We start from the raw sequence: 12,756 nt of genomic DNA, 5'->3' as shown, positions 1-12,756 counted from the left end.
TACTGATAGTACATATCTGTACATCGTGGCTTTCAAATGTTTAAATATGTGCGGTATGTCCTTGCTCAGTAGCATTCATATTGGCGGCCTTGATTTTTTATCCACACGTTTAAATACATCTGCAATCAAATGAGACGTGTTTCGGTAACTTGTCTTCGAGGAGAGTTGAAGGCAACAACTTTATTTTCCATGGCACAATCACAAATCTTTATACTTGTCGTCTATGTGTGAAGTCTTGCTCCATCTCATATGAACAACATTTACTTTCCATGACGCCTCGTGGCCTACATGTGGCTTGAAGTGAATAGCATCTTTATAAATACTGTTAAGCTTGTCATTATATGTATTTGTTCCACATGATTGTTTAACCCTCTGGGAGCCGTGCATTTTCAAAAGTTCGTACACATCTCGTTTGGTGATTGTTGCCTGTGAGCAACAACGGCTTGTAGAGTGTTAAAATTCATTGTTTGTACTTGAACAAATTATCGGATAACTATCAAATCTAATTTTTGAAAACAAAACGCATTGTTGCCAAACAAAAGAACTATGCTCTCCCTACATAAATATATATGAAATGCTAGTAACAATTAATTGACCATTTTTCAACGATTCTACGACAATTTTTTTAATTAAATGATTCAGCCTATTAAACAACGCTAATATTATGATTTTGGGCTTGAAGATGTTGGTGACATCAATCAGAACGCCCTTAAACCATTCTTACAACCTTAACTTATCAAGAAATGACTGCAAGATTCTATGAAGATTTGGTCAAAATTAAAGTCCAGTTTTTAAATTCTTTAAGGTTTAATGAATCCTAAACGCGTTGAACGTGTTTAAGACGTGGTCTCTTATATTGACAACTAAAGATTTGGTCACAAAATCCTAATTTAGAGATGATTTCTTTTGTTTGTATTCAAATAGCAAAAAGAGACCAACGTGATCCTTTATAATAACCTCATATTATTTCAAACAAATTTAACATTTATCAACTCATTTAAGTACTATAAAACCTCAACCTGGATCATGTTTTTCATTCTCCTCTTCTGCATTTGCCTCTTTTCATCTTTATAGAATAAAGTCAGTTTTCATAGTCCAATTAAAATGTTCATACATACGTATGACGTTGTACATGTTCTTTTAATAACTTTATATCATTGTAGAATGTAGTCAATCTTCATAGTCCAATGTAAATGTTCATACATACGTATGACGTTGTACATGTTCTTTTGATAACTTTATATCTTTGTAGAATGTAGTCAGTTTTCATAGTCCAATGTAAATGTTCATACATACGTATGACGTTGTACGTGTTCTTTTAATGACTTTATATCTTTATAGAATGTAGGCAGTTTTCATAGTTCAATGTAAATGTTCATACATACGTATGACGTTGTACATGTTCTTTTAATAATTTTATATCTTTGTAGAATGTAGTCAGTCTTCATAGCTCAATGTAAATGTTCATACATACGTATGACGTTGTACATGTTCTTTTAATAACTTTATATCTTTGTAGAATGTAGTCAGTTTTCATAGTCCAATGTAAATGTTCATACATACGTATGATGTTGTACATGTTCTTTTAACAACTTTTTATCTTTGTAGAATGTAGTCAGTTTTCATAGTCCAATGTAAATGTTCATACAAACGTATGACTTTGTACATGTTCTTTTAATAACTTTATATCTTTGTAGAATGTAGTCAGTTTTCATAGTCCAATGTAAATGTTCATACATACGTATGACGTTGTACATGTTCTTTTAATAACTTTATACCTTTGTAGAATGTAGTCAGTTTTCATAGTCCAATGTAAATGTTTATACATACGTATGACATTGTACATGTTCTTTTAATAACTTTATATCTTTGTAGAATGTAGTCAGTTTTCATAGTCCAATGTAAATGTTTATACATACGTATGACGTTGTACATGTTCTTTTAATAACTTTATATCTTTATAGAATGTAGTCAGTTTTCATAGTCCAATGTAAATGTTCATACATACGTATGACGTTGTACATGTTCTTTTAATAACTTTATATCTTTGTAGAATGTAGTCAGTCTTCATAGTCCAATGTAAATGTTCATACATACGTATGACGTTGTACATGTTCTTTTAATAACTTTATATCTTTGTAGAATGTAGTCAGTTTTCATAGTCCAATGTAAATGTTCATACATATGTATGACGTTGTACATGTTCTTTTAATAACTTTATATCTTTGTAGAATGTAGTCAGTTTTCATAGTTCAATGTAAATGTTCATACATACGTATGACTTTGTACATGTTCTTTTAATAACTTTATATCTTTGTAGAATGTAGTCAGTTTTCATAGTCCAATGTAAATGTTCATACATACGTAATGTTGTACATGTTCTTTTAATAACTTTTTATCTTTGTAGAATGTAGTCAGTTTTCATAGTCCAATGTAAATGTTCATACAAACGTATGACTTTGTACATGTTCTTTTAATAACTTTATATCTTTGTAGAATGTAGTCAGTTTTCATAGTCTAATGTAAATGTTCATACATACGTATGACGTTGTACATGTTCTTTTGATAACTTTATATCTTTATAGAATGTAGCCAGTTTTCACAGTCCAATGTAAATGTTCATACATACGTATGACGTTGTACATGTTCTTTTAACAACTTTATATCTTTGTAGAATGTAGTCAGTCTTCATAGTCCAATGTAAATGTTCATACATACTTATGACGTTGTACATGTTCTTTTAATAGCTTTATATCTTTATAGAATGTAGTCAGTTTTCATAGTCCAATATAAATGTTCATACATACGTATGACGTTGTACATGTTCTTTTAATAACTTTATATCTTTGTAGAATGTAGTCAGTTTTCATAGTCCAATGTAAATGTTCATACATACGTATGATGTTGTACATGTTCTTTTAACAACTTTTTATCTTTGTAGAATGTAGTCAGTTTTCATAGTCCAATGTAAATGTTCATACAAACGTATGACTTTGTACATGTTCTTTTAATAACTTTATATCTTTGTAGAATGTAGTCAGTTTTCATAGTCCAATATAAATGTTCATACATACGTATGACGTTGTACGTGTTCTTTTAATAACTTTATATCATTCCATTATGGTGTAACCTCCATATTTAACCAATACAGTACAGATATCAAAAATCGATTTTTATGAACACATTTACCACTCTAAATTTAAAATATTTTGTGACAAATAGTAAAATCCTTCACATTACAAAGGTCATAATCAGACCTGTTGATTTCATCCATAAATATTTCTTACTTCACCAGTAAATACACAGTACTTACATTTTATCTTTATAGTAAAATCCTTCACATTACAAAGGTTATAACCAGACCTGTTGATTTCATCCATAAATATTTCTTACTTCACTAGTAAATACACAGTACTTACATTTTATCTTTATAGTAAAATCCTTCACATTACAAAGGTTATAACCAGACCTGTTGATTTCATCCATAAATATTTCTTACTTCACCAGTAAATACACAGTACTTACATTTTATCTTTATAGTAAAATCCTTTACATTACAAAGGTTATAACAAGACCTGTTGATTTCATCCATAAATATTTCTTACTTTGCCAGTAAATATACAGTACTTACATTTTATCTTTATAGTAAAATCATTCACATTACAAAGGTTATAACCAGACCTGTTGATTTCATCCATAAATATTTCTTATTTCACCAGTAAATACACAGTACTTACATTTTATCTTTATAGTAAAATCCTTCACATTACAAAGGTTATAACAAGACCTGTTGATTTCATCCATAAATATTTCTTACTTTGCCAGTAAATATACAGTACTTACATTTTATCTTTATAGTAAAATCATTCACATTACAAAGGTTATAACAAGACCTGTTGATTTCATCCATAAATATTTCTTACTTTGCCAGTAAATATACAGTACTTACATTTTATCTTTATAGTAAAATCCTTCACATTACAAAGGTTATAACAAGACCTGTTGATTTCATCCATAAATATTTCTTACTTCACCAGTAAATACACAGTACTTACATTTTATCTTTATAGTAAAATCCTTCACATTACAAAGGTTATAACCAGACCTGTTGATTTCATCCATAAATATTTCTTACTTCACCAGTAAATACACAGTACTTACATTTTATCTTTATAGTAAAATCCTTCACATTACAAAGGTTATAACCAGACCTGTTGATTTCATCCATAAATATTTCTTACTTCACCAGTAAATACACAGTACTTACATTTTATCTTTATAGTAAAATCCTTTACATTACAAAGGTTATAACAAGACCTGTTGATTTCATCCATAAATATTTCTTACTTTGCCAGTAAATATACAGTACTTACATTTTATCTTTATAGTAAAATGATTCACATTACAAAGGTTATAACCAGACCTGTTGATTTCATCCATAAATATTTCTTACTTCACCAGTAAATACACAGTACTTACATTTTATCTTTATAGTAAAATCCTTCACATTACAAAGGTTATAACCAGACCTGTTGATTTCATCCATAAATATTTCTTATTTCACCAGTAAATACACAGTACTTACATTTTATCTTTATAGTAAAATCCTTCACATTACAAAGGTTATAACAAGACCTGTTGATTTCATCCATAAATATTTCTTACTTTGCCAGTAAATATACAGTACTTACATTTTATCTTTATAGTAAAATCATTCACATTACAAAGGTTATAACAAGACCTGTTGATTTCATCCATAAATATTTCTTACTTCGCCAGTAAATACACAGTACTTACATTTTATCTTTATAGTAAAATCCTTCACATTACAAAGATTATAACAAGACCTGTTGATTTCTTTCATAAATATTTCTTACTTCGCCAGTAAATACACAGTACTTACATTTTATCTTTATAAAGTTAAAGCGACCTGACTTACGTTAACGTAAACACATACGAATTTAAATATTTTAACGCTTCTGAAATTAAATAAGGCACAGAGTAATGATTATACAGAAGGGTCACTCAGGTGTACAACGCGTCCTCATGTCGGCCATTACTCCAGCCAGATGATTAGGATTTCTCACTTGTTTACAACCAATAAAATTACATGACGTCAATACTGAATAATGAATTCAAATATATTTTGACTTAAGAAATGACTTCGAATCATTTTAAAGGTTTGGGAAAAGTCAAAAACCCTAATCATCTGGCTGGAATAAAAGCGGCCATCATTCGCGGCATGACATGCGCGAGGACAATATCATCAAAGGTTCCGACAAGAGTGACTTTTCTGTATATTTTTCTTCTGTGTTAAGGGTTAGAGCATGATCACGTGTGTTCTATGGGATTAAGAGTCCCATTTGTTTTGGATCTTATACCAATGACCTTCAACCAATTACCATCGATTACATTACACTGGATATTGTCCAACACGCGAAATCAAGGAATTGCTCCAATTTTACAAAACGTGTGTAAGACCTGTCTTGGAGTATGCTTGCCCAGTGTTCCACAATAGTCTGACATTGTATTTGCCGTAGAGTCGTAGATGACGTAGAGTCAGTCCAAAAGCGAGCATTAAAAATAATCCTGCCTCATCAAGAATATGAAAACGCTCTGCAGTTTACTAATTTACAACGCCTTAGCGAAAGGAGGAATGATATAACAACAGCGATGTTTCAGAAGATAGTAGCAGATTCCTCACATAAGCTTCATGACCTTTTGCCTCCTCGTTTAGAACGTTCAACTATGGAACTTAGGACTCAATCTTCATTTAATACTAATTTTAATACCAAACGTTTTAGAAATAGTTTTATAACTTATAACTCATTGAAGATGTAATTTATTTATGTATGTATTATATGTAATCTTAAACGTATTTCAGCAATATGGCTGCCAGCTTTAAGAAATAAATCATCCATCTATCTATCTATCTATCTATCTAAGGATTAGATAGAGTGAATTTTATCTAATGTGAGTGTCTCCTAATCACATATGACGCAAGTGATTAAGCTCTAACCGTCTTAGAACATGACCAAAGCCATGAGTGATTATTTATGGTAGAGAATTTAAGGCCCCGTCTACACGTATCCGGATTCGTTTGTACCTGTAAACATTTTGTTCCGGATTCAAAACTTTACGCGTCCACATGTATGCGAATTTGATGCGTTTTTGTGTGTCCATACGTTGCTGCGAAAACGATACAAATACTTAACTATTGCTTACAGAGCATGCGCTTATACGAAGAATGAGCTGGCTATAAAATGTTAAATTATCCGACAAAAACTAGCGCTTCATGGTCATTAAAAGTAAGAATGAAGCTTTTATGTTGACAGATGATAAAGTGAACCTTTTATTAAGTGTCGTTTTAGAATATAAAATAGCGAAAATGTTTAAGGGCACATTTCTGGCATTGAAAGGAGCCGTATCAAAACTGCTCGCTCTATTTCCATAATTCTTTTGATAAGACGGCAACAGTAAATTGCATAAACATAACTATGCTCAAAAATAGCGCATTTAAAATAGAAAGAGTCACTTTAAGCACCAATTTAATCCATAGGATAATGCATGATAAATGAGGATTGGTCAATGTTTTTAAATCATTCCGGTTACAGTGCGTCTAAATGTGATCGGATTCGATGCGTTTTCAATGACAGCTGTTAAGGGTATTTCTGCAGTATGCCAAGGTTTCAAGTAAGTTTATTGGTTTGCCATAACAACATCATTAGGTCTTTGCATTGGATTTGGTGCATCATTATTTTGAATAGCGCGGAAGTTTGATAAATATCGAATCTTTGGTTTTTTGTAAAGTTTACGTCTGATTTCAATGAATTTTGATGCTTCCCATTCAAATATCTTATCAATTTCTTCCTTTAAATCTTCCTCGGACCTTCCTTCAACATCATCAACTGTTATATACATATGAGCATATGGTATAACTTTGTTTTTTCTAACTGTTCCATAGTTGCCACATATCCACGATATGCTTTATAATAAAATGAGAAATAGGATAAAGAATCTAAATTAAACACAATGTGCCTATAAGTATCTATAAACCTTTATTATCCATTCATATACCCATTTGTCCTATCTTACAGATAACACAGACGATGACCCAAAGAATTTTGTTTTCCTAAACATACCTTTTGAATTTTTCATGAACGTCTTTTTTAATTTTGTAATGTTCATCAAGAAATTGGCTTTTCAAATTAAATCCTATGAAGAAATGGTGAATAATGGTTGACCAGTAACGACTTTTTTAAATAAGGGAAGATAATTAAGGAAAGAGGTCTAGGTATCAGATACTAGAAGAGCTGTGGAAGAGGTCTGGGGACGATATACTTAAGGAGCTTTGGGTTTTGTTGACGTAACCGGCTGACCACATAAATTTTACGTAACTGATTGGTCCTTCACTCGACATAGTAGATGTAATGAAATTTAAAGTTTATGATAAAAAATTGCGTTGAAAGTTTTACATCAACCCATATTCAGCTAACAGAACTTTGAGCTTGTATACCAACCCCCCGGTTATCATTCTTTTACCTGGAAATCCAGGAGGAGGTGGAGGGCATTGTGTGAGATCAACATCTTTTCCATCCTTTACAGCTTGAATGACAGCATCGAAGTCCTAAACAAAAGTTTTAATAAATCTCTTATGCAACAAATAGAGCTCTAATTCAATCTCCAACATTACAGACATAGCCTACTACAATGAGATTAAGGATTAGGCTTAGGGATTAAGATTAGAAATCTATTTCGCGCATTTGTAGAACACCATAAAAAGACCTGTGGAGAATGCATGACAATGCTTCCACTTAAATTTCATTTCCGTTCCTTTAAAAGTAACTCACCTTCGATATAATCAAATATTTTTTTGCATTTTCTTTGTCCCCACTTCTGTTACAATTGCGAGCAGCCAACTTATACTGATCTCTCTTTAAAGTAAGTCCTTTTAATGTCTCTTCAAGTTTACTATCATTCTCACGCTGAGGTGGCATTGGAGAAACCAGTTGTGTTCTTGGAGGAACTGTTGGTGTTCTTGAAGGATCTACGGGTGTTCTTGGAGGAACTGTTGGTGTTTTTGAAAAGTTCTTGAGTTCTGGTTTGTTTTTCCATTCATTATTTGACCTGACCGCAGCATGTACCCGAACAGGGAGATTAGGAATTGCTCGGAGAAAATACGCCCTGTAATCGCCAATCTTTTAAATAATTCTGGTTGTGGTAGAGGTCGATCGTTCCAATGCTGGCGAGTATTTCGAATGAGCCTTAAGCATTCTGCCCATGAAGATGTATAATGGACCTTATAAATTTTTCCATTTCTCTCGTACGTGCGAAAATAATCATAGACATCCCAATTAATTTGATTTTTCCAAAGTACGCATTCGCTATTCAATTGTTGAACGACACTTGACTGGAGATCATTTGTCTTAATCTGATGAAGATTCCCAACTTCACATAACATTTCAAACTTCTCATCATCTGACACGAGAAATGGGTGTTTTAATGCTTCGTTAGAATATGGTCTGTCTTCAGGTTTTAGATTTAACATCCACGACAGAAGGTCCTTTAATGTTTCATCCTTGATTTCTTTCAAACCAACAGGGTTTCCATTCAGCATGTTGTCCAGTCTATACCGTTGAATTCCAAAAGGATGTTTTCCTTTTGTTGTTACATAATAAGCTAACATCCCTGCATTCTAAAATAATAAAAAGCGTTACATCAAAATGCAATTTAACAACGTTGAGTTTCTTTACAACTTACAAATGTTTACATTCCTACACTTACATATACATCAGACCTTCTTTTGTAACGCGCTTTGTTTACTGAATCATCATCTTCGCAATATGATTCAGGAGCTATCCAATGCTGGGTTCCCATGGAAGAATTGCTTTTATATGTTGTTGTGTCATTCTTCATTATTCGACTCATGCCAAAGTCAGCTATCAGAAATTTGCTTTTTGAGTCTCGCAGAACATTGGAAGGCTTCAAATTCCGATGTAGAATAGGATTTGGGTCGCTATGAAGATCAGCTAATCCTTTTAAAATTTGTCTAAGAATATCAGGAAGAGCTTTTTGAAGATCATGCAAAGTAGAATCTTCCACAAACTTCACCAGTGATTCTTCACATAAGTCTAAGATCAAATAAACATAATCCGTTCCAGTATCTTCTTTTAAGTAGAAATAATTCACAACATATTTCGACTTTTTTGCATTGAATTCATTCAAAATTTTCTTTTCTTGCTGTGCAAGCTGGATAAAGCTATCTCGATGTATTCGTTTGACTGCTTTACTGGAACCATCCTTACCCAGTCCAAAAAAACACGGGTTGCATCACTTCCTTCGCCAATGCAAAATTCTTCTGAGAATATTACACGTACATTGCCCACCACTTTAACCTCAACACTGCGATTGCGCCCATATTCAATCAATTTTAAAAACAATTCTCTATGTTTCGTTGATTCATCAATGTATTTCCACTCTTCTAGATAAAAAGATTATAATCAAGGGTCAAAGAAACAAAATAAATACATTAAAATAGCTTAAATTTCCCCAATTAGGAAAGGCTACTGATACCGTACACTTTAAAAAAACGTATAAACAATTATTAGACATTTCATAAATTTTTTAACTGGTAACATTCGAGGTTAGCTTATACCACACAATTAATCCCAAAAACTTCTCTCTGCAGTAATTTCATGAATTTTTCTTAAGAAGTAATATTAAATTAAAATTTTGAGAACATATATTTTTAGAGTCTAAAAAATTTTTTACACCGAAAGATAACAAAATAGCTTCATTCAATTTTTCTTTCTATTCTCGACACTCGCCTTTTACATAGAATATCTTATGTTTGTTGCAAAACATTAACATTTGAAGTTCGATCTCAACAATTATACTCTCAAACGTTGTTTTGACATCTTAAAGTGCCAATGAAATGAAAATTTTGCTAGTAAAATTATATCTTTATTGACCAGAACTTTTGAAATGACAGAGTGCTTTCTAAAACCTTTTCTGCATGACTTTTTTCATTCTGAAAATACTGAAGTCCTTGCAATTATCAATTTATCTAACTTGTAACATAATATTGCATGCAAAATGAGTCGCTGCAATGTTTCAAATACCCTCAATTTTCCCGACAACTTTAGATTGATAATGGTACGCAGTAATTTATATCATTAACACGTCACAAAGAAGGAAACTCCGCCATGTTAAAATAATGTATCAGCAAATTCATTGAAAACATCAGTTCTCATTATGCAATGTCACAACAGATAAATCGAACATAATAAAAACTTCAATATCTCGAGAGTGGAAAGTGATATGCATAAACTAGCACAGGAAGTCCATTGTCATATTAAAATGTCTGGTCAATAAAAGTATAACACAGGTTGCTAAATTTTTGTTTCATAGGCATTTTATGCTTCAACTCTAAATTATCTGACACGTACTGTTTCTCTTATTCACCTTGCTAAAGTGAACCTTGTTATCTTTATTTCTGAAAAATCAAGGTCTACCTCATGCTTTTTCTCATTCTCCTGCAACATTGGTAGTATTAAAATAGAGATTTTGTTGTGGTGACAAATCTGAAAATCGTTTTGAAGATCGTCAATAACATAGTGAATTACTTCTACCATTCACCATGGTATTTGCGATCTTCAAAACGATTGCTAGTATTGTTTTCATTTTGCCGAATTGAAAATGGTTATTTGCAGTTTTCAATTATTTTATTAAGTATATAATGATTTATTTGCGAGAAACAATTTGTCTGTCATGTGTCTATTGTGTCAGGGTTTTCGCTATCGAGAAAATTTCCTTTTTGAGGAAAATTAAACCATTAAGCATACACTTACCAAGCTTGAGGTCTGAGCATATTTTGTCCCGTTTCATTTCTTCCAATCTGGTTACATCAGCTTTTGTAGCCATCTCTTGTTTCGTTTCTGCAACATCTTTCTTTGTTGACATGCTTTCTTTGAGTTTCTTGGGAATTTTAACCTTAACGGGAAAAATTAAATTCGTATAGGGGTACGAAAGACGAATCTGACATTGAGATTAGGGAAAGCACCGTTGTAGAGACGATTGATTTGTGTGCGGATTTGTGACGAGTGACAGCCGGTGAATGGGAGCCAGAAATACACTATTTTCTTTGGGACACTAAGGACAGGTGGTTTCTTTTCGAATTTTATGTCAAAGAAACGACGGACAATGTGGTCGAACATATTACTTGGTACTATTTGAGTCAGTCATTTTCAAACGAATAAAAAGATCATTAAAAAAATACATAAATTATGTTGAATTCTTTGTGGCTATAACCGTTTTGTGTTCATAAAAATTGGAAAAACTGAAAAACAGCAAAAGAAATGAGCAACAGACAGTTTTTCTGGCAACGTGACCAGTCATGTGGATGAACAGTCAATGAATCCAAGTAGACGAGTATTCTGCCATTTAGTCAAACCTTACATGTGTATCTGTGTATCTACTGAAAATGTGGATGAACAGTCAATGAATCCAAGTAGACAAGTATTCTGCCATTTAGTCAAACCTTACATGTGTATCTGTGTATCTACTGAATATGTGGATGAACTGTCAATGAATCCAAGTGGACAAGTATTCTGACATTTAGTCAAACCTTACATGTGTATCTGTGCATCTACTGAAAATGTGGATGAACAGTCAATGAATCCAAGTGGACGAGTATTCTGACATTTAGTCAAACCTTACATGTGTATCTGTGTATCTACTGAAAATGTGGATGAACAGTCAATGAATCCAAGTGGACGAGTATTCTGACATTTAGTCAAACCTTACATGTGTATCTGTGTATCTACTGAAAATGTGGATGAACTGTCAATGAATCCAAGTGGACAAGTATTCTGACATTTAGTCAAACCTTACATGTGTATCTGTGCATCTACTGAAAATGTGGATGAACAGTCAATGAATCCAAGTGGACGAGTATTCTGCCATTTAGTCAAACCTTACATGTGTATCTGTGTATCTACTGAAAATGTGGATGAACAGTCAATGAATCCAAGTGGACGAGTATTCTGACATTTAGTCAAACCTTACATGTGTATCTGTGTATCTACTGAATATGTGGATGAACTGTCAATGAATCCAACTGGACAAGTATTCTGACATTTAGTCAAACCTTACATGTGTATCTGTGTATCTACTGAAAATGTGGATGCACAGTCAATGAATCCGAGTGGATGAGTATTCTGCCATTTAGTCAAACCTTACAATACAACGAGTAGCTAAACAATACGGCTTTAAAATCAATGTTTTACACAATTTTACTCACGAAATATGAGCAAAACGACTATTTCTTCATTTCCACACTTATTATTTCGTTCCACAACGTAGAGTCAGTTTTATATTGAAATATTTCTTCGATTTTCCCTTTCTTCGTATTGTAGTGTACACATCATTAAAATGCAAGGGATGGGCTCATCACGAGATCATTCTGATTCACTTCCTTGTAGCTGGATACAGCTGAAAAGTAGACAATAATCATGTTCATTGTCCATAGATGGTTCTCACCAGATTTATATTTTTGCAGAGACTTTACCGATAAATTACCAGAGAAAGGATCAGTTACACGAAGGCTAAATAACGCTATCCATTAACTGAGTAGCAACGTTTTTGAGCGCTTCAAAAATATCTTTAAAGAGAAAACTCAACGATTCAAACTGGACAATAAATGAAATGCAAAATTGGTTCTAGAATTACAAAGTTTAATCATCATAAACAAAATAC

The 12,756-nt window shown here is 32.4% G+C and overlaps 1 protein-coding gene across 3 annotated transcripts; it reads right to left on the bottom strand.

The window, feature by feature from the left end:
• Positions 1 to 6,355: 6,355 nt before the first annotated feature.
• Positions 6,356 to 10,979, bottom strand: LOC124451363 (serine/threonine-protein kinase/endoribonuclease IRE1-like). 3 transcript variants are annotated; one of them, XM_047001982.1, is made up of 6 exons: positions 9,972 to 10,106; positions 8,785 to 9,481; positions 7,851 to 8,695; positions 7,543 to 7,627; positions 7,143 to 7,215; positions 6,356 to 6,985 (listed from the first exon to the last, which is right to left on the bottom strand). In XM_047001982.1, the coding sequence occupies exons 3-6, from the start codon at positions 7,995 to 7,997 to the stop codon at positions 6,700 to 6,702; spliced, it is 591 nt and encodes a 196-aa protein (XP_046857938.1). In that variant the 5' UTR covers positions 7,998 to 8,695; positions 8,785 to 9,481; positions 9,972 to 10,106; the 3' UTR covers positions 6,356 to 6,699. The 3 variants fall into 3 exon arrangements, with proteins under 3 accessions (XP_046857938.1, XP_046857937.1, XP_046857936.1); XM_047001981.1 differs by lacking the exons at positions 6,356 to 6,985; positions 7,143 to 7,215; positions 7,543 to 7,627; positions 9,972 to 10,106 and adding an exon at positions 10,851 to 10,979 and having other exon boundaries at positions 7,879 to 8,695; XM_047001980.1 differs by lacking the exons at positions 6,356 to 6,985; positions 7,143 to 7,215; positions 7,543 to 7,627 and having other exon boundaries at positions 7,879 to 8,695; positions 9,972 to 10,101.
• Positions 10,980 to 12,756: the final 1,777 nt, after the last annotated feature.

The sequence above is a fragment of the Xenia sp. Carnegie-2017 genome, unplaced genomic scaffold (assembly GCF_021976095.1).
Source record: "Xenia sp. Carnegie-2017 unplaced genomic scaffold, XeniaSp_v1 HiC_scaffold_24, whole genome shotgun sequence".
Taxonomy (NCBI): domain Eukaryota; kingdom Metazoa; phylum Cnidaria; class Anthozoa; order Malacalcyonacea; family Xeniidae; genus Xenia; species Xenia sp. Carnegie-2017.
The sequence above is the reverse complement of the archived record's forward strand: the minus strand, read 5'-3'. Positions and strand labels throughout refer to the sequence as shown.

Bases quoted from the DNA above. Each gene is read 5' to 3' on its own strand.
- LOC124451363 (XM_047001981.1), bottom strand. From the start codon at position 8,928: ATGAGTCGAATAATGAAGAATGACACAACAACATATAAAAGCAATTCT. The intron at 8,696-8,784 runs GTAAGTGTAGGA...TTATTATTTTAG, and splicing joins AAAGAAGGTCTGATGTATAT to AATGCAGGGATGTTAGCTTA.